This window comes from Triturus cristatus, chromosome 9 (assembly GCF_964204655.1).
Source record: "Triturus cristatus chromosome 9, aTriCri1.1, whole genome shotgun sequence".
Taxonomy (NCBI): Eukaryota; Metazoa; Chordata; class Amphibia; order Caudata; family Salamandridae; genus Triturus; species Triturus cristatus.
Window position 1 is genome coordinate 642,497,260 of NC_140592.1, and position 20,584 is coordinate 642,517,843.

Below are 20,584 nucleotides of genomic sequence, written 5' to 3' on the forward strand. Positions count from 1 at the left end.
CCAGCTCTCACACCACTCAATTCCTCGCAAACCTTTGAATAACCGATCAACTCTTTCTGAACACCTATGGACAATAAAATCTTTGAATCTCATCAGTGAATTATCTTGTGAAAACTCCCAGTAAAATGACTATTCCTTGTTTGGAATTACCCATACCATTATCTCACTCAACACATAGATTAATGACTTGAGATCAGTGACCTCTAAGATATATGTACAAATGATATGGAGGGATAGACCATATTTAATTTTTGCACAAGAGTTTAGTAATTACCTTGGCAAAAAGCCTATTTCTTCTGGCAAATTTTGATAATTATTTAATACAGGCACAAATATCCATCGGTGTGCATCCAAACGAATGGTGCACAACAATACACACATTCATTACACAAATACAAAACAATTTTTTCTTTTACAATACAAAACATATATACATACTCATGTGTGAAATAACTCAATCCAAAATCCTTTCCCCTAAAGGCATATTTCATAAAAAATGTGCACTTCTCATTGCCTAGTGCTACATCAGAAGGTAGTCCTATAGGCAAAACGAAGATATTAGTACTCCATCTTAATTTGTAATGCCAACACAACTCATGTATTTATTCCACAACAAGGTGGACTCCTCCTTTGTCAATGTGTCGACGCGTTCGCGTTTCAGCCTCCACTTTCTTTATGGCTTCCTCAGGACGGGGATATAATCTACAACAATAATACAACTACAATAAACTCCTAAAACCTATATTTTTATTTTTATGCGCTGTGTTCTGTCCCTTATTTGCCCAGACAGTGTTGCGAAAGGAGGAGAATCCGCACGGGTGTGTAAATGTGCTGGAGGCTATAGTTATAGCCTCCAAGCTATTTATGCAAACGTAACTAAACAGAAAATAAAAAATAAACATCACTACTACTGGTCATGGCGCACTCTCACTAATGACATGGTTCAAGTCGCTAAAACACCCAGCTAGTGAATGTAGAAAGAACGCAGGGTACTGAACAACTCATGCACACCAACACCACTGCAGTGACATAAAGGCCAAAGATACCCAAGATTATCAAGTCCAAGCCCAGGTCAAGGCTGGAATACCTGTGGGTTCATCTGAATCAACCTGGTCTCACATTTAACATAGCCAGGCGGTCCCACTCATCGATATCGGGCTCCTACGGGGGGAGGGAGGGAAAGAGCTTAAAGACACCCGTGTCAATCGTGTAGAAAACTACAACAGATCTACTAGAACTAGGAACCGAACCTCAACACTTGCGTCTTTTCGGGGGCCCTGGGGTTCTTCGATTCCATCGAGTAATCTCCGGTAGCTATAACAACAAGAAGAAACAGAAAACCTGTCATCTAAGTCTCCAATAATTCTATAAATGTGTGAACCCTACTCAGTATCTCCTACTAAGGGAATCAAGTGATCGGGACTTACGCTTCTTCCTGGTCCTCTTCACCGACACCGTGCTCCGTCACCGTACGTCATTACAATGAACTGGCGTTACTGATTCCTAATGGGCCTTCACTAAATACGTATGTGCGCGATTACGTAGAGCGTCTCTAAATCACCAAACACAAAGATAGGACTGCATTTCGGATAGTGTTGGGACTCACGCACTTAAACGTTATCGCAACTATTCCATCACCCCGAAAGGTAAATAAAACTCTATCAATGGACACGACTATCGTAGCGAAGTCTCCCTACAATATCCACTAACAGGCAAGGAAGAAAAATCAAAATACTCAAAATAAACAATGTCAAAAGAAAACACGAAGCATAATGATATACAAACAGAAACAAATCAGAACCATTGCAACACAAACGGACGGGCTCTCAACTCCTATCCCTACGTCTAAAACGACACCACTGAGTGTAGTGTTAACAAACCCCCATGTAAAATGATAATTATTCTCGAAAAGACTGCACCCTAAATCAAAAAGATGCTGGTGCAGGATGGAACTCATTTCTCCCATAATTAACGTCTCTCATCAGCCAGTGGGCCAGTGGACCCAATTTTTGGTCATAACTGCAATCACATGTCTCACTCGAAGTTAAAGGACCACAGGTCATACAATTAAACAGCTCAACCGGGACTCCAAAATAAATCAAAAGACCGGTCTAAAATCCATGGAAGATGTATCCAAAAATATACATCCAGGATGTCATCCATTCTACAACACTGTATGTTCAAAGGTCAGGGCTTACATTCTAACGATGGACAGCCTCGATTCATCGTGCTGCTTCTGTAACATGTCTGATTATCAAAGCGTTAGAGAAGAGCTCATGGTCGTCACGATATTCTACATGTTATGATCAAGGATAATATTAGAACCTGCGGGCGTCTCTAATTAATTTAAATCAGCGCCCATAGTTCATCTCTCTCATTTAGACCTTCTGTTGCTGTGTGATATCTTTCGATGAGTCGTGCTTCTGTACGGTTAAGCCTCATCTCCAAATCTCCCTTATTACTTGCCTTAATTACAGTCAAGATTGTCCACTCCAAGTCATTCTCATTGTGGCCAAACTCAGTGTAATGTTGTACAAGAGGGGCTCCCTGGGTTTTACATTTAATGCGGGATTTATGCTGTATGATCCGCATCTTCACCTTTTGTATTGTCTGCCCTATGTACATCTTCCCACAGGAGCAGATCACAGCATACACCACATTTTTGGTGTTGCAGTTGGAAAATGATTGCATCACGTGCATCTTGTTCGTGATCATCAATGTTTTACATTCATTTGTACTTGCACACGCCACACAATTATTGCAACGGTAGTGCCCTAACAATGCAGGTAGACCCAATAAGGTTCTTGTGTCTTTTTTCGGAACATCTCTCATTGCTTTGACCAAATGTTGTTTCAAATTTTTACCCTTTTTGAAGGCAAATAATGGTTTTGGTATATTAAATTGGTCAATCAACCTCCAGTTTTTTAAGATAATGTTTTTCACCTTATTTGCTTTCGGATTAAACGTCAATATACATGTCAAAAGATCTGTCTTCTCTTTTATTTTGGGAGTGAGTAAACTCTCCCTCGGCGTGAACCAAGCTCTTTTCAATGCTGTTCTCACAAGTTTTTTAGGATATCCTCTTGCACCTAATTTGACCTGTAATTTTTCAGCGTTATGGAAATAGTCATCTTTATTCGAGCAATTGCGTCGTCTTCTAATAAACTGCCCGTATCAGATCAGTGACCAACATAAACTCTCTTCCCCATAAGTAAGTCATAAGCTGATGTACTGCCAACACGCAAGCTAGTACTTCTCCATTGAACTATATTTATGCTTTGCCCCTGACAAACATCTGGAAGCAAATGCCACAATACTCAATTTATCACTTATGATCTGTCTCAAAACCACTCCTATGGCTGACATGCTAATGTCTATATGACTGTATATGGTACATACTCTCTGAAAGGCTGTAACTCAGGAGCATAAAGATTCAGCCCTTTCATTTTGTCAGAGGCTTCCTGTTCTACATCTGCATATCCTAGTGTGCACCCCGTACCCTTCCTCAATTATTTTTGAGTGGTTCAGTGTGAAGGCCAAAATTATCAATAAAGCATAAATAATGTTCACTAAACACCAGTAAACATCTTACTTGATCTTTATCAGAGGGGCAAGGTGCCCCATTATTGCTTCATATAAATCATTCCTGGGACTAATGCCAGCCTTAGAAAGTTGCTAACCAACATATTGAATACTGTTTAATATGAAGTATTATTTCTCCTTTTTCACTATCATCCCATGACTCTCCATAACAGCAACACCTTGTGCAAAGTCACATAGGCACCTACCTTATTTTTTGTAATACCTTCCAGTCAGGGCACAGAGAAGCTAATATTCAGGAGACGTCCGAACTTGACAAAAGTGTGACTATAGGGCAACATTCCCATTCTTACCCCGGTTTTGGAATATTAGCAAAGAAACACTGGCAATTCCAGGTGTGTTTCTACAAGAGGCAAGTAAGGCCTTACACTAACTTTCCTCTATACAGTCATAGATAAGAAGGGACTTTGAGAAGGGGTCTGTATCCTGAGGAAGGCCAATGACCCATAGTGGCAACTTTACAGCTGAAACATGTCGATATTAGCAGAGAGGGTGACAGGGATCAAATTTCCAGAGTACCCCCCATTTCCACGATTTTAACTCTGCCAAGAGGAACCCATAATAAAATTGAGAGGGTACCCTCTTAGACAGTTTTATTATGATTCTTTCTGCACATTAGATCCCTCTTAAGCTAAAAAAAATACTGCGCTCCACCCTGAGAGCTGGTATGTGCCAGGTGGTGTCAGCGTCCCTATGATGAAGCTTGTCACTGTTTAGTGGCTGAGGGCAGTTTTAAGAACCTAAAGGGTTTTCCAGATAGGGTATTTTCCTCTTTGTTCTGTATATAATTGTATCACTTTTCCTTTTTTGTGTTGAGAGATTTGAATGGGAGGACAAGGCAAGGTTTGTGCCTCTCGCCGCTTCTTTATTGTGTGTGCATACCTTCCTGATAAGCCAAGCTGCTTCGAATTCCTGTAAAACGTTGGTATGGCTCTAACTGACGCTAGACCATATGGCATCCTGAGTCAATTAATCCTCCCAAATGGAGTGTTAAAGTTGTCATAGCGCTAGAATCTTCGCTGAGTTCCACCTGATGATCGACTGCTCCTAAATCGATAGTAGATAAAAATGTGGCTTCCCCTAACTGACAATAATTTTAGAGGGAAAACAACCCATCAAGATCTTTTTATTTAGGGACCAGAGGTCCACACACACTTTTAGGTCACACATTTACTTTTTTGCCATGACAATCAGGGATACCTACCCAAGGAATTCAATAGCTTTACTACCCCTTAACTGCAAAGAGTCTTAAAATACTCTTGTAATTAACTTCTAAAGCTGAGCGGGACATTCCACACTTTATGCACAATAGGGATAACATTGTTTTTTTAGCACAGCTTTATGTCCACCCCTTTAACTAGCCCGCTTATGTCTTCATATATTTCCTTATGTGCCTCTAAAAGCACTTTCACCAAATGAAACATTGATTCAACCATTTTTCCTAAGGAACTGGAAAACTCCATGCTTCTCCCTAGGACAATCCTGAAAGATCCCTGGTCATGCCACCGCCAGATATAGTATTCTTTCTTGGGCACACACACTTTAGTGGCAATTTCCCTGTCCTTGCATGAGATTCTCTCATGAAAATGAAGCACCATATTTATCTCATTTTCTCCAAAAGCCACTGTGCAAAAGTTATATATACAAACACAATGATAGGCAAGCCAGAGTCAACACTCAACTTGGTTTGGTCTTTCCTTATGGTATACACCAGGCACCTTTCTTTTTGCTCCCATTCCACAATCTAGATGGTAAATACCACCTCATGGCTCCTTCCATCACCATTACTATTGACATTAATGATACTTTTTTTTGTTTTTCGGTGATTAATTCACTTTTTTGTGCGTTGTGACATATTTTGGTAAAGTGCCCCATTTTTCTGCACTTCATGTATTCTTTCCCTACTGCTGGATGGAAAAATTGAACTAGCCTTGTGGTTGAGTTACCTTCACTGTTATATGCTCCTTTTTTCTTGTGTACATTTTTTCTTGCCCCCTGTTATCACTTGGTGTGCAGAATGCAATTATTTGCCTTGATCGAGACTGCACCTATAGCCTCAGTTTCACCAATGAAGTTGGTCTTGGTAGCACCTTTAATGCAGATGTAGACCTCTTGTACCCGTGGTTATTTCTAGCATTTTCTCAAGTGTTTGGATCCTACAACATAAAAATCTTTCTGGACTTATATTATCCTAGCAATTAGCTACTAAATGGTCCCTCAAATATATGTCCAGCGTGCCATCAAGCTCACAAGGGAACACTAAATTCCTCAAGTCCGCCCAAAAACCGGTCAATTGAATTGTGCTGCTGATGTCTATGAGTGAGGAATCCCTTCATCTCCACTATTATACTTGGATCATATTTTAAATTAATCTCCAGTCTTTTTACTGTTCATACAAACACATCTACTCCATTGCCTCTGGAATTGGTAGTATTATCTGGTGGAGGGGATCAAATATCCTCTGCCCTTCTGTACTTAAATAATTATAAATCGGTGCCCTTCTCTTAATAGAATCAATCCTGGTGAAATCTACGGCTATTAGATAGGCATCAGCTGTTCTAGATCACTGTGTCTACTTAATTCCAGGAACCCTGGGTAGTGGCAAAAATAAAGTTGGTGTTCTGCATCACATGACAACAGTAGCCTCATGCGAAGAAAGTCCTTTATAAATCCTTTTTGTTTTAACTAGTCATAGTCTGGTTTCATTTTGAAAACAATCTCACCTCTAATCACCTTCACCCCCAGAGTCCAGCAAAGTTGTATCACAGTTGGTATTGTAACAGGAGATACAATTGTGGCTCTGGAGTCTGAGTCCTAATTTGCTGCCGAAAAAGGATGTGCAGGTCTTGTGGTTGATTTTGGGGTTCATTCATGATCAGTGGATTTCCTTTATCTGTTGGTTGGTAATAAGAAATGGTTGTTGCTTCTGATACTTATAGGCCATTGACATCTGAAGGAATGTTAAATGTTGCTGGTGGTAAGTGTGTAAAGATGGTATTGCCAATTGTCCCAGAGTAACTTAGCTGTACTGACTGTAAGTACAGATTTTGTTTTTTTACAGGTGCAGCAATTATAAATTTATAAAGTGAGGATTGATGGTGATGGCATCTTAATGATCAAGGATTTCACCTTTGCTCACTTAGGAACATTTAATGATTCATGAGTACTGTGGGTACTATGAGGAAAGATTCCTAAGTACATTGAGTCCTAGTCAAAAAGGCTTCTGAATAATCTGCAAAGGTACAAGCAGTAATACATATTATTTTTTTGTAATTTTTAGAAATTCAAAAAAAATATTATTTGAACACAATCATACAATACATTTTGGTAATTGACAACTAGATTTACTATTTTCATAGGTGGAAAGTGTCATAGAATAAGACCCATGGCTGCACCTTACTAAGTAATGGGATAAGCACAGTAAAGGGACTGTTTTCTACAAGGCAGCAACACCACTCAGCACCTTTGAGGCTTTGACAGAGATAGGAGATAGCCAGAGAGCAAGAATAGCAACACTGGCAGACCCCTGTAGTAGGCCCTCTCTAAGCTGTTTCTTGTTTGTTTGCTAATTTAAAATGAGGTTTGCAGAATTATAGGAAGTCTGGTTGGCTGGATAAGTGCAGCAAATCCCCCTTGGGTGCTTCCGTGATTTATTTGCTCATTTTCTGCATACTTTTTCATATTTGGTTGACAATTGGAAGCCTGTGCGTACCCTCTCTCATTTTTAACTAATTTTGGTAGGAATGCACCCTCTTTTCTACAAGAATAGGATCTTTTTGCCACATAGATCCTCAGACTAGATGTTTACTAGAAGGAGAGGTTGCTAATGTTAACCATCTTTTAGGTATTACAGGAATACCCTCATGGGTGAAAATTCACTTTACAAATATACATAACATAATGTTACTCCCTGTGAAGGGTTATTTTGTTGTATGTTCACCTTAACTAGAGCACCACATAACCCAGGGAATGACTCATATAAAAAACACAAATAAATAAACATGTACACTTCTAAAATCAATAAGTACATTGTTGATGGGTTAGGAGAGGGAGCACGGCCATGGACTCTAAGGCTGTCCTTTTTTAATTCAGGCTTTCAACCTCTTGTATACTTTAATATACTTGTGAGCTTAAAGCCAACCCCCTGCTTTTCATTTATTTATTTCTATGTCCTTTAAAAATCTTTGCTTACTAGTGGTCAGTGCTGGCTCTTTGTTCCTCCTTTTAACTTTCATTTTCTCCCACGTAGCAGGGACCAAGTACTGTATCATTACACTTTGGTTGCATAGCTGTTCTTTGGGTACTATTTTTTTCATGGTTCCCTGCAAGTGTTACTCTTTGCCTGTGTTCAGCTTCAGCACCACAGCTGCTTGCATTTTATGATCTTTTCAGTGCTCTGAGCTCTCAGGGAAGTCTCTCTGGTCACACAACTGCTCCCCCTGCCTTTCGTTTTCAAACGCAATTGAAAAGATTGCACACCATTTATTTTATCACCATGGGTATGTGAAGCATTTTAAATGCATAATTTGACATATCATTAACATGCATTCCAGCATTTCTTCTCTTACAAGGACATGCTCACTAACAGCCAATCGCCGATCAGAGCCAGGGAATGTGCTGCTGTTACTTGACTGTACGAAACCTATATGTGGGGGTAAATAATACGCTTGTTTTCATTCACATTCAGCAGCAAAGCATCCCTCTTGGTAAATGTTAATCATATTGCAATTATAAAGAAAATAAATTGTGCCCTTGGTCAAAGAGAAGCAAAATGTTTAGCGGAACTTTGGAGCATCAGGATTTCCCTTGCGCCTTAGCCTCCCTGCAATGATAGATCCTGCCGCCTTCCCTCTTCTTCCCCTCCTTCAGCGCCCCTTCCCTCCACCATCTGGAATTACTTGTCTGAGCGCCCAAGCAGGAATGTTTCTGTTGTCTCCTCCCTTGTGTGCTCGGTATGTACACAATAACATGCTCTGGCTGCAGCATGCATTTGATAAGAGTATTTTTATGTTGTACAGAACACATGAAGCAGAAGTAATGCACTCTGGGTTGTTTGACCCCCATAACATTTTCGATCACATCAAGCTTCACTTTTAAGAGTCTGTGTGTCTTGTGTGCCTTTTGCAGGCTGCTGGGGCAGTTGGAGACCCTTTAAAGTTTCCTTAGTAAAGCACACTTTTTAGTTACATGTGTGATGGAAAATATTTGACATGTTATTGTCTTCTTTCACCCACTCCTGCACTCCAGAGTGTCGCTAGTTTCAAGTTGAAAAAAATACACACAGGAAAAAATAATTAATATTTGTTTGTGGACATAGTTAGCAGCAGTTTGCCTAAAGAAGTTAACTTATGTTTGTCTGTGAAAGCACAGCTAATGCTGCTGGAAGAAAACATCTCAAAGGCCTTTTTACTGCTCTCTCTCGATCTGAATGTTATATCATCTGGGTAGCTGCAGCACCTCTCGTGCCCCTAGTCCCAACGCCTCTATTGACAAATGTGTGAAGAGAGTTTGTGTGTCCTGCAGCTGCCTTCAGGTCTTGCCCTTGGGCAGTATAAGGAGAGGCAGAATTGAGGCTTTCCTCACATATTTAGTTTAGTCAGTCTACAGCGTGGAAGGTAGATGTGTGGTCATCGGGGGGCATGGAGCAGCCCCTTCCTTCATGTCACCCTAAAGTATGAACAAGCATGACTGACCGGCCAGCACCTGCCCATTAGTGGGTGCCCCAGGGGCTGAGCTCCTTCCAGTAAAGCTGTGTGTTAACAGCCTTCAATGCAAGTACAACAACAAGCATTGGCATAGCCAATAGGTCTCGCCTTTGGGACCTTATAAGTGTTTAGCCATGCACCTTATAAGGTCCCAAAAGTGAGAACTATTGGCTATGCCAATGCTTGTTTTAACTGCTGCAATCTATTGAAGCCTCACGGAGAACATCAAAGAGGCCGCGAAAGTGATCGCGATCAAACATCAAAGCGGCCATGCGGCCGCAAAAGTGAAAGTAATAGAGGTAAAGCGCGACGCGCGCACCCGCGTACTTGCACTGTAGGTCTAGGCTGGCCTGGTAGCACATTTTGGAGCCCTCACAAAATGTCTCACCAGACCAGCGCATGCGCTGGGTCAGGCGAGACCTAAAAACTACTGCTTCCAAACATTAAAGATGTAAGGCAGGAAGGGGGACGTGTGCCATAAACCTGTTACCCAAATGCCATCTTTGCCGTATATGTTGAGCATTCAGAGCAGCTGTGCAGTAAGACCACAGCTTGCACTTGTGTTTCATGCTTTAATTTTCTGCTGCACATCATAACTAATCTGGAGGATTTTGGAAGTCTTCCATCGCCCCCTTGCACGTACCTTCCCCCACTATCCAGCGACATGCCAGTGTTTAATGTGTATGCAAGAGAATTGTGGACCAAAGCAGGTCATCTCCCCCATGTGTTAGACTGTCCAGGTGCATCCAGGATGCATGTTTTCACAAGAGAACCCTTCTTTATAATGTTGTGATGTTGTGCTCTGGTTGATGATGCAGCCTAGTCTGCTGTCCTCTGCATTATATATATGTAGAGATAACGGCATCCCCGCTGCCTCTAATATTTGAAATGATGCACTTGCCGCTATAAACATTCAGCCCTGCAGAATGGATTAATTGTGATGATGGTGTGTTGTAGAAAATGGTTTAAATATCGCCATAATCGGTCATACCGTACGCTTGTCTGCCACTTATGCCAACCATGTGCCCAGTATAGATCTATTTAACTGCTGTATGACTGGACTGCATGTCGCAAAAAGGTTGAAGAATACACGGGACTTGAATTGTTCTTAAAATCAAAGTATGCACATTTAGCACTGAGCAGAGCTGTGAGCAGATTCGAAGTATAGGCCCCGTCGATGGATATCAATATATATTCTGAAGAAGGCAGTTCTGTACTTCCGGATTCATCTGATAGTTTGTGGCTCTGCCAGAGCACTATAAAATATGAAAGTAACCTCTATGAAACAAATCTGATTTTCAGGCAGGTGTCATGCCAACGGATGACAACAATGTAATAAGGCTGCATCTTCTGGCTCTTCACCAAACCTAGCTGAAGCAGGCAGCACTGCTCTGAGGAACGGCAAGACAACATTTAGGAATGACCTTGGACTACAGAAACCCCCAAGTGTGTTGTCCAGACTCTCTTTTTTTAGAGTGGTGCCCTTCCATGACTCTACTGCAGTTGCCCTTCCCTTACCCTCCTGCAGTATCAGTTTTCCCTTGCTCTCATACAATGGTGCCCTTCCATTTTTCTCTTGCAGTGGCACCCTTCCCTTACTCTGCTGCAATGGTGGCACACAGGTCTACTCAACACAATTCCACTTCACACATTTCCATTCCACACCACATAATTCAGCAACACACCACATAATTCAACTCAACACATTTACACAAAACAGAACATACATCCAATTCACACCACAGAATAACACATCATGCCACAAAATCCAACAACACAACACATAAACTCCACAACATACCACTACACAACACAAAATACCATTCAACATAATAACACTCCATGACACACAATCCCACTCCCATAATTACAGTAAACTCAAAAGCACATCATTAATATCCACATAATTCCACTGCACACTATGCCACATAATTCCACTCCACACCACACAATTCCATGCAACACAATTCCACACATAACAATTCCAATCCAAAGCACATCATTTCACTCCACACCCAACAGCGGTTTCTTTGTGAAGGTGGGGGAGCATAGCCCCGCCAACTGCAGCTGCGATAAATGTGAAACATAAAATGGCAATGAAATGATCCTATTGCTATTTTTCACATATAGTGCACAGCAGCTGCCTGCCTCCGTCCAGCCGAGAGAAATGATGGCATGTCTTCCCCTGCTGATTGGCAACAGAGAAGAATTGTAGCAGGGCTTACTGAAAGCTCCAAAGTGTGCATGTTACTTTGTCTGGGTGTCTTACGCCACCCGCAGTGACATGCAAAGTTTGAAGCTCTCCATCCAGCTGTTTTAGACAGCTGGGTATAAACCAATCATAGGTCTAAATGGCCTGAAGAAGCATCCAGCCAGGACGCTCCATCCAATCCTGGCGCTGCTCTCATGCTGGTGGATTGGTTAGTGGAATTTCCTGGAGGCTGGATCCCAAATAGCAGACAGAAGAGGTACAGAGGAGAATGTCAAACATGCAGCAGGCAAGGTGAGTGATTTTATTTTTTATGATTTGCCACTCGCCATGCCTGTGTGCAACCACCCAAAGTTGTCCAACCCACTGATGCATAAACTTGCCAGCCATACATTCACTCCACTCCATAACACAAGGGTAAAAGACAGTGTCATTTACGGTGCCAATAGCTCTAACTATGCCAATTGGAAGACCTATTGGCATTGCAGATGCTTGTTCATTTATCAGCCAGTGGGAACCATGCATCTTCTGAGATTCCCAGACAGTTCACATTACGCCCTTGAGCCCAAATATAATATATTGATTAGTGAATAAAACAACTGTTGCATTAACCAACACAAGTCAATAAATACTGACATATTAGCAGGTTGTCTCACACTTACCGGCACTCTGGCCCTGAATTAAGAACCAGACAAGTCCCATAGTGACAGTTGACGCCATTCACTAGACCTGGGTAGCAGCTGCTGACACAGAACAAGCTCCAGTTATTGGAAATGTTGTGGATGTAATTCTTGAAACTCCCGGGAACAAATCCACGACATATTTCTGAAAAGTAAAACAAATAGTCAGAAATGGAACTATGCCACTGCATTATTAGAGACCCATTCAGCGATAACCTAATTTGTTTGTAGATGAGGAAATTCAGCCTTTCAAGCTTGTCTATTTTTCTCTCTAATGTATCAGTGTAGATCTTACGGCACCTCCATCTCTGTTTTGGCTCTCAGGCTAATATTAGTCAACAGGGTTAGCTCACTGGCTTCATGATTTGCCTTAAGAGTTTTCCCTCCCCCTCTTTAACTTAAGACTGCTGAACACATTTGTACTCCTTTTCTTTATGAAAAGACATTGCACCTAAGATTAATCTTCACAATAAGTATCTTAATACCCTTCTTCTAGAACAGGGGTCTCCAACCTCTTCTGTAGTAAGAGCTACTCATATTTAATAGAAATCATCCTGATCTACTAATTTTATTAGTGGTGTAATAGTGACCAAGTCAGATAAGATTACATTAATGCCCACACCATGCAAAATTACCAGCAGTAACACCTCACTGCAGCAGGCATGGTTGCCAGTAATCAGTAATGTAAAAAAAAAAGATTTTCAGGCTGGAATGCCCCCTAATGGCTGATACATGACAGCCATATGTATAATGCCACTAGCACCAAAGTAATGTTTATTGATCCTAGAGTTACTAAAGTGGTATAATCCAGTTTTCCACAGTCACCATAAGGTATGCTTGCATGAAGTTACTTTTCCAGTAAACATATCAAAAATCTGCTTTCAATATTAAATAGATTTGTTTAAACAGAATAGAAAACATTTTTGAGTCATTTAGCTAGCATTTGTTGAAGTAGAGATATTATATGAATCATTTATTTATACCTAGGTCTGACTAAAGCTACATAGTCAAAATAACTTTTGGGGATTTATTCACTGTAAATGTACACTAATCATAATGAATATAGCATGTTACATCGCATGCTATTACATTGCGTTCCTTTACAATGCGGTCGTTATAACGACTGCGTTGTAAGAACGCGATACCTTTACAACGCAAGTTATTAGATCGACTTGCTGTAGAGGGCACGCTAGACTTAGGAATAGTATAATTTACTATTCCAACTCCAGCCTGCGCAACAGTACGGAAGGTGTTGGCATAGTAAATTATACTTTTCCTTAGGTCAGAGCGCACCCTACAGCAAGTCGATCTAATGACTTGCGTTGTAAAGGCATTGCGTTCAAACAACACGGTCGTTCTAATGACCGCTTTGTAAAGGAACACGATGTAATGGCTGCGTTGTGAATGCTATTTCCCATCATAATATGTAGTGTGGCTCTATATATATCTTTCCAAGCATATATCACTGCTGTTCATTCAAACTGCATCCCGCTTAAGTACAGTGGGGTTCCTGGCAGCTTTATATTTTTTTCATATATGTGGATGGGGATAATACCCACTGCACAGACATATAGCATTTAACTAAGCAACTGGTGCATTTTCAGCTTCATCGACGACTGTTGCAAGAAAGTCAACTATACCATATGGGTGAACCCAATTTTACCAGTACGATTTTTAAGGTCAGGTCACGTTCACTGTGTCACAGTGCACAGAGTCCTAACACCACCAAAATTGGTGAAAAAAATAAGTGAAAAATCCAGGGGATGGCCTTACAGAAAAGGAAACTTAGCTATGACACGTATATATGAATAACATCTTTATATGCTTTCATTGCAGAAGGCACAGTGGTGCAAAATGTTTGTGTCATGGATCCTTATGCATTATACATGGGTTTCATCATCATAATGATACTTCCAAACCTCCCTGCATAGTTTTACTGTTGTCTATTGTTTACTCAACAATTATTTCAAGAAAGGTAACTGTGAAATGCATTTGGGGGCCACATGACAGACAAGGGCTATGGGGCAACAAGTATTGTGGTTGGGGTTGTTTGCCACTGGTGTTCTGGAGTACATACTACTATCACTTTGTAAACTGGGCTAAATACAACACTTCTCACATTTTATTGTTAGGTTAGCGAGGGCAAGAAGTCACAAGCTTCTCAGGAAGGTAGTGTGGGAGACATAAGAACATTAAAACAACAAACACACTAACATACTGTCCAGCCCATGCTTGTCTATATTAAAAAAGAAAGTACATTTAATCTCACAGCAAAGTTTAATACAGAATTTGTTCAATCCATCATAAAGGGTTATAGTAGGTTATACTACTTATGAGGTTCTACACTACTCTCCATTCCCAAGTATATTTCCTCCCACTATCAGCATTTGGGAATCCTGCTATTCCCGCCCTTCATCTAGATAGGTATTAGGCTCAGGTGCAAATTACTCATAAGTTCTCTTGGAATTTCTCGGCAACTCAGTTCAAAGTCTTAAAGTTGGCTTTCAAGTTCACACAGCCTTAGTGAGCGTGTCAGTGTTCTTCACTAATTTCAGGTTGGTTACCTGTTTTTTCTTTTACCCCAATCTGATCTGAACAGCGGATGTAGAGGTTACTCTAGAAAGTGGGCAATTTAAGGGCTTGTTCACCACAGTGGTGGATGCATACAGGACAAAGTTTGTGGGTTTGTTTGTCGCAATAATTGCTGTGCACATGGTGAGTTCCATGGCCTCAGATTCAGGCCAGCTCTGGTAGGGCTACCAATTCTCAGAAGCCTCCTCCAGGTCCAGGCACACACTTTCCCTCTCTCAGAAGGCATGGAGACATTTTTCTCACCTCTTCAGGTAGTCAAGGCCAAATTTGTTTTTATGCTTGTGCAATCTTGTGTATATACACTTGTCATATGAACTGCCCAATTTATGCCATTATGGCATGTTGCATAACTGAGATGTCATTCAGGTAAATATCATATCACAGAAACATGGGAACAACACAAAAGAACACAACCTCAGCGGCTGTTCTTCATGGCACATGCAGTTTTGCTCTTTTTTAGCGCAAAATGTCTCCTCGCCTCCGTAATGGAAGTAATGATACATTTTGTCCTAAAAAACTGTGCAAATTGCAGACAGGCATGTTGTCCAATTGTTTGGGTATTTTGTGCTGTGTCCTCAATGGAATTATAAGACCTTCCTCTCAGGCTAGTTGATGTACCTCTAATAGTCACCAGTACTCATTACAGAACAGGTCTTTGAGTACTCTGAGGAACACTTCCTTTTATTGTCAAAAGGAGCTCGGAACAGGAACAAAGTAGGATGGCTTGGATCCCACTTTTAAACATACTTTCCAGACACAGAATGTGGATCCTCCGTCTCACCTTTGAAAACTGGTTTGGGTGGTCCTACTTTGAAGTGTCTTTCTCAGGTTCCTCTCCACTCACACCCTTTCTGTATTGTGATGCTTCTCACAGGAGGTAGAACTGGAGCTGTCTCCAAGCAGGATCATCAAAATGTGGGCACCATAAATGTGAACGTCTGTGCCTGGCTGTCATAAACTTCACTGTAGCAAAAGGACAGGCCTGACCTTGAAATGTATTCACCTTGAACAACAGAATCTGCAGTCTCGCCCTTTCCCTTACAACATAACAAACAGCAATGCTCAGGAAGAACTAATTGGCAGTCCATTCTAACAAAATCTTCATGGAATTTCTAAAGCAAGCCCTTTCTCCATTCTCCTCTTTAGTTCAGTGTTTGGATCTCCACCCTCCAACCAATGAAATGCAGGGGTACACAAAGGAGTACATGTTCATGAACCATGCGGGGGACATTCCCATCCCAACAGTAAACAAATCCTGAACATGCTAACTCCATACAGATAAAACTGACATCGATCAGATTGATCATGCATGAGATATCCTAACTGACACCACACTTACTTGAAAAGATCAACATCATTTTAGAGGGAACAATTTCCCAATTACAGGCATCCCGATGAATCACCATAATTGTCTTTTTACTGCTTCCACTTTTTAAATTGACTAAATGTGAGCTTTCCTAATCCTACTAAGCACCACCTTAATCTGTAGGGAGTCAATATTTACAAGATAGTCCTTTGTTGGTGTGTGAGTAGTGCATTATTTACTGCTTAACAAAATCATTTGCCTAAATCCATTTTTAGAGCAACATAGCAAAAGAAAAGGTTGACTGTCTTCAACTCATCCTGCTGGATTATAATAATCAACTGTCTACTAAATATACATTTGACAAAGAGATCTTTTGGGAGTAAGGGAAGTTGGAGGTTTGTTGATGGTGTAGTTTACTACTGAGTAATACCACAGCAAGGGTTGGTAATAAGGCTTGATTATTACTCGATATCATGTCACAATATTATTAAATGAGGTCTACACTGAAGCCAGCATGGCTGAAATTCAAGGACTCCTACTAAATTCTGAACTAACCCCAAATATCAATAATGCTGCCATTCTCACCAACGTTGCATCTGCACTGTATGGGATAATTCAAGGAGCAATAGACCATTGATATCCTGCCACAACCACAACGGGTAATAGACCTAGACAGCGATATTTCTATATATACTTGCATTATCATTAAGGACATGACCAAGAACATTTAGAGAGCAGGATTACTGTATGAGAGGACTTTAGCAGAACGCTGAAATTGTGTATAACACAACATGTCTGAAAGCAGAAGTAGCATTCATTCTCAGTCTTCACATAGTATTGACTACACATTCCTGTCAGAAACAACATGATGCTGGTTTGGGTATCCAGCATGCCCAAAGTTTGTATTCCTAGGTGGAAGGGAGCGTTCAGTCAAACTGTAAGTACCAATTCCTGTTTCAAGGCTTCAGGGCATTTTCAGCCCATGTAAAAGGAGCTAAATTGTTCAAACACTAGATTAGCTGCAGTGCAAATAAACAGACCTGGAAAAGGTAATTGTCGACATGGTGAAAGCTGTTTGTCTATGTCTGTGGGGAAAGGAGAATCTCCAATTTAATTTGGTTACTCAACTGCAAATTACTTCTAAGACCGGGTTCATACTTTGTTCCCAAGGTATGTTCAGATTTTCTTGTCAATTAAATCAAGATTATGTCTGCATTCTGTCAACCCCCTGTATATCCAAAGGAAGAGGGGCTGCACATTCTATTTTTCATTCTTTATATTGATTGTTATAGTACTTTCCAAGGAAGAAAGAAATCCATACATAACATAAAATTGCTGGTTAATCGGAGAAAGTACCCTAAAACCACTGCCTATCCCCCACTCAATGAATACATACTCATTAAAATCCTAGTACAGTGCAACTCCTATTTACCCTGATTACCATTCTAGAATGATATTCCTGTGAGAACTCCCCATCTAAAGTGACATAGCAACAAACTTTCAAACATTCATGAATACCAAGAACCCTATTTTTTAAAGATCCTTAGGCGAAAAAGGGACAGTGCTCAACCTTCTTTAAAGTGCTTTCGTACCACAGAGAATAGCAAAGTCGATCCCAGCATCATCAACCCTATAAATTCCAAGCCCAAGATTTCCATTTCTTACGCTATTGAGCCAAGCGATTTACTCTTGCATGGTACAAGGCTTCCTTCTGGCTACTTTCAATATTTATTCTTCCCTCTTCTCAACCCATGTGTGGCTGAAACTTTCCAATAAGAAGTAACTAGAGAATGTGCTATCAACATTCCTATGAATATAAAGTTCTCAGTGCCCTGCTAGTCTGGTCCATCCTCCCCCAATAAAACTGTAAGCGCACTCTTTGGAGAAAGAGAGATATAAGCCAATCATTTTACCTACTCCTCAAAGACCCTTCTCCAAAATGAGTCCAACTGATAACAGGACCAGAATGTATGGTACAATTCCTCTTCCTGTTTGCACTTTGGACAATTCCCCAAAACTTCTGGATATACTTTGTTTAAACATCAGGGTGTAAGATGCAACATCCAACCATTAAAAAACTGTTTGATGAAAAGTGGCCTCTCTGAGACTTGAATAGCTAAAAAAAAAGAAAAAAGAATCCATTGTTTGATGTTTAGCTTAATCCCTGTATCCCTTTCCCACTTTGCGCTTATCTTTCTAACAATCAATGTGTTGTAGAAGAAATGACGCTTCGTAGTCCATGTAAGTATTATGTAAGTTTATTCAAGATAGATAATATGATGTAGAGCCCCACCAGGAGCAGCCTTCCTGCAGCTCAGCCCATCTTCCAACTGACTCTCTCACTCACCAACATTCCACAGCCACCTCCCACACCAACATTCCACACCATAGTCAAACTGGCTGATCAGCAGGTATAACACATCTCCTTTCATTATACAAATCACAATGGAACTTTGGAAAGAATGACAATGAAACTAACGCACACAAAAGAATGTCAGAACTTATGCATGCAAAAGAATAGCATTAGAACAATTGCAAGCACATAAGCAATGTAGCAAAGGACTAATGCGAATGCATGAAACTCCAGATGGAAATATTTCACGCACAAGAAAAATAAAATTAAACAAGCAAATGAAACACAGTGAAAGGTAAAGAGATCACACATACGCCATCTCCCTTTCTGACCAGACGAAATATGCACGCTACCTCCCCATAGAACCACAAACCACACCCAGATACCAAAAACAAGCTGGCTGGCCAGACCAACAAGAAAGTAGTACATAGGGTGCCGACTTCAAGAAAATTTGAAAAATCACTCCACACCAGTTGAAAAAGCATCAACACTGCCCCCCACCCTTACCTGTAGTAGGGGTTGTAAGTGTGGATACCACTCCACACCGAGCATATGGCTTCAACGTTGCCCTACGCCCAAATCCGTAGTTAGGGAGGTTAGTGTGGAAAAACGCTTCACAACAAACATGTAAAACTACACAAATATACACCCATTCACCTAGAAAGGTAGAACAGCAAACACTATTAGTAAAAACACTCACTCTTCAAAAATATGACATGCTCTCTGCCCTTCACGCAAACCTGTAGTAAGGGTGTAAACTAGAATCACAAGTGAAAGCATTCACACTTAAAAAATCTGGCTTACTCTCTGCCCTTCACCCTAACCCCATAGGCAGGGTGGAAAAACAAAACCACACTCCAAACACCAGTAAATCAGCATATACTCTGCCCTACACCCTAACCCAGTAGGTAGGGTGGAACAACCAAAATAAACCTGCCGTTAACAAATGCAGCAAACATACATAAGCAAGAAACGTTTATACTGCACCATCCCACGACTGCAACTCAACACACAGTACAAAACAAACATACCGGGATGCGACAGACATAAAGTGCATAACACTAAGACATAATAAAGAAGAGATTACCTCTCTGAAATATGCAACATGGCACTCTTCCAACACAAACTCAGACGTGCCAGTAAAGAAAGTGTAATTCAAACAAACATAACAACCTCTGGAAACAGAAAAATGAAGTAAGTACCACACCATAGGAAACAATACGAGCACACTGTCCGTAAATACAAAGACTGTGAAAGAGAAAGTCTTGGATGAACATTTCCTCGTCATAGGGAAAGTTTGCATGTATCATTAACACCAGGAAACATACCATTTAAAATTTCTTAAAGCAAGACTGTTAAATCACACTAGAACAGGGGAAAAACAAGACATTGAAAATAAGCAGATATGGTAGAGCTGAGGAAGGACATGTGAAACACACCGGTGAGCGATTTCTCACCTAAGACCCCTGTAAAGTTTTGAACCTGTACAGCTGTTTAAATTAGAGATAATCCTTTAACATCAACAAAGTAATCCCAGTCTTATATGGCCCGATTATGTTGTGGCAATGAGAAATCGCTAACCGTACACAAAGTCAGAGCAGGCTGTACCCAAAACAAAGTTATTAATAATGGTAATATGCATTATACAGATTGCTCACACGGAAAGACTTCAAGGTAATGTTGAGGAAGAAAAGAGACACTGATATCTATACAGGCCAGCCCTTTCTCGCCGAGGAGGAGTGTCTCTGGGATGAAAGTGCGAAGCGCAAAATATTTGCGATTAAAAGCGGCAGGTGGCTCCTGTCACGTATGTGCAGCTTCATCACTTTTTAGCCACACTGTAAGAGCACAGGCCCAGGTTAGTGCTTGTCCGCCAACAACTCACTGCTACCGGAACAACAGGAAACAAGGAGCTTTGTTGGCCTTGACTGCTAAAAGAAAGATGGGGGCAGGCAGACGCAAGAGGTGCCGGGTGGCTCCGGGCACGTATGTGTGGCTAAACCTCCTCAAGCTGTGAACATAACAAGCACTGCAGACACCTCAGACCTCTTCACAGCAATGGTGCACTACACAACATGAAAGGTAAGGTGTGCACGAGTCAAGAAAAGGAATGTCGCAGCCTTTCAAATACGAGGCAGC

The 20,584-nt window shown here is 40.9% G+C and overlaps 1 protein-coding gene across 1 annotated transcript in view; it reads right to left on the reverse strand.

The window, feature by feature from the left end:
- LOC146798423 (mucin-17-like) overlaps positions 1-20,584 on the reverse strand; it is a 512,003-nt gene that overhangs the window by 104,017 nt on the left and 387,402 nt on the right. Inside the window, exon 11 of the mRNA XM_085627967.1 lies at positions 12,177-12,339. Coding sequence (XP_085484093.1) covers positions 12,177-12,339 — 163 coding nt within the window. The remainder of the gene's footprint in view (positions 1-12,176; positions 12,340-20,584) is intronic.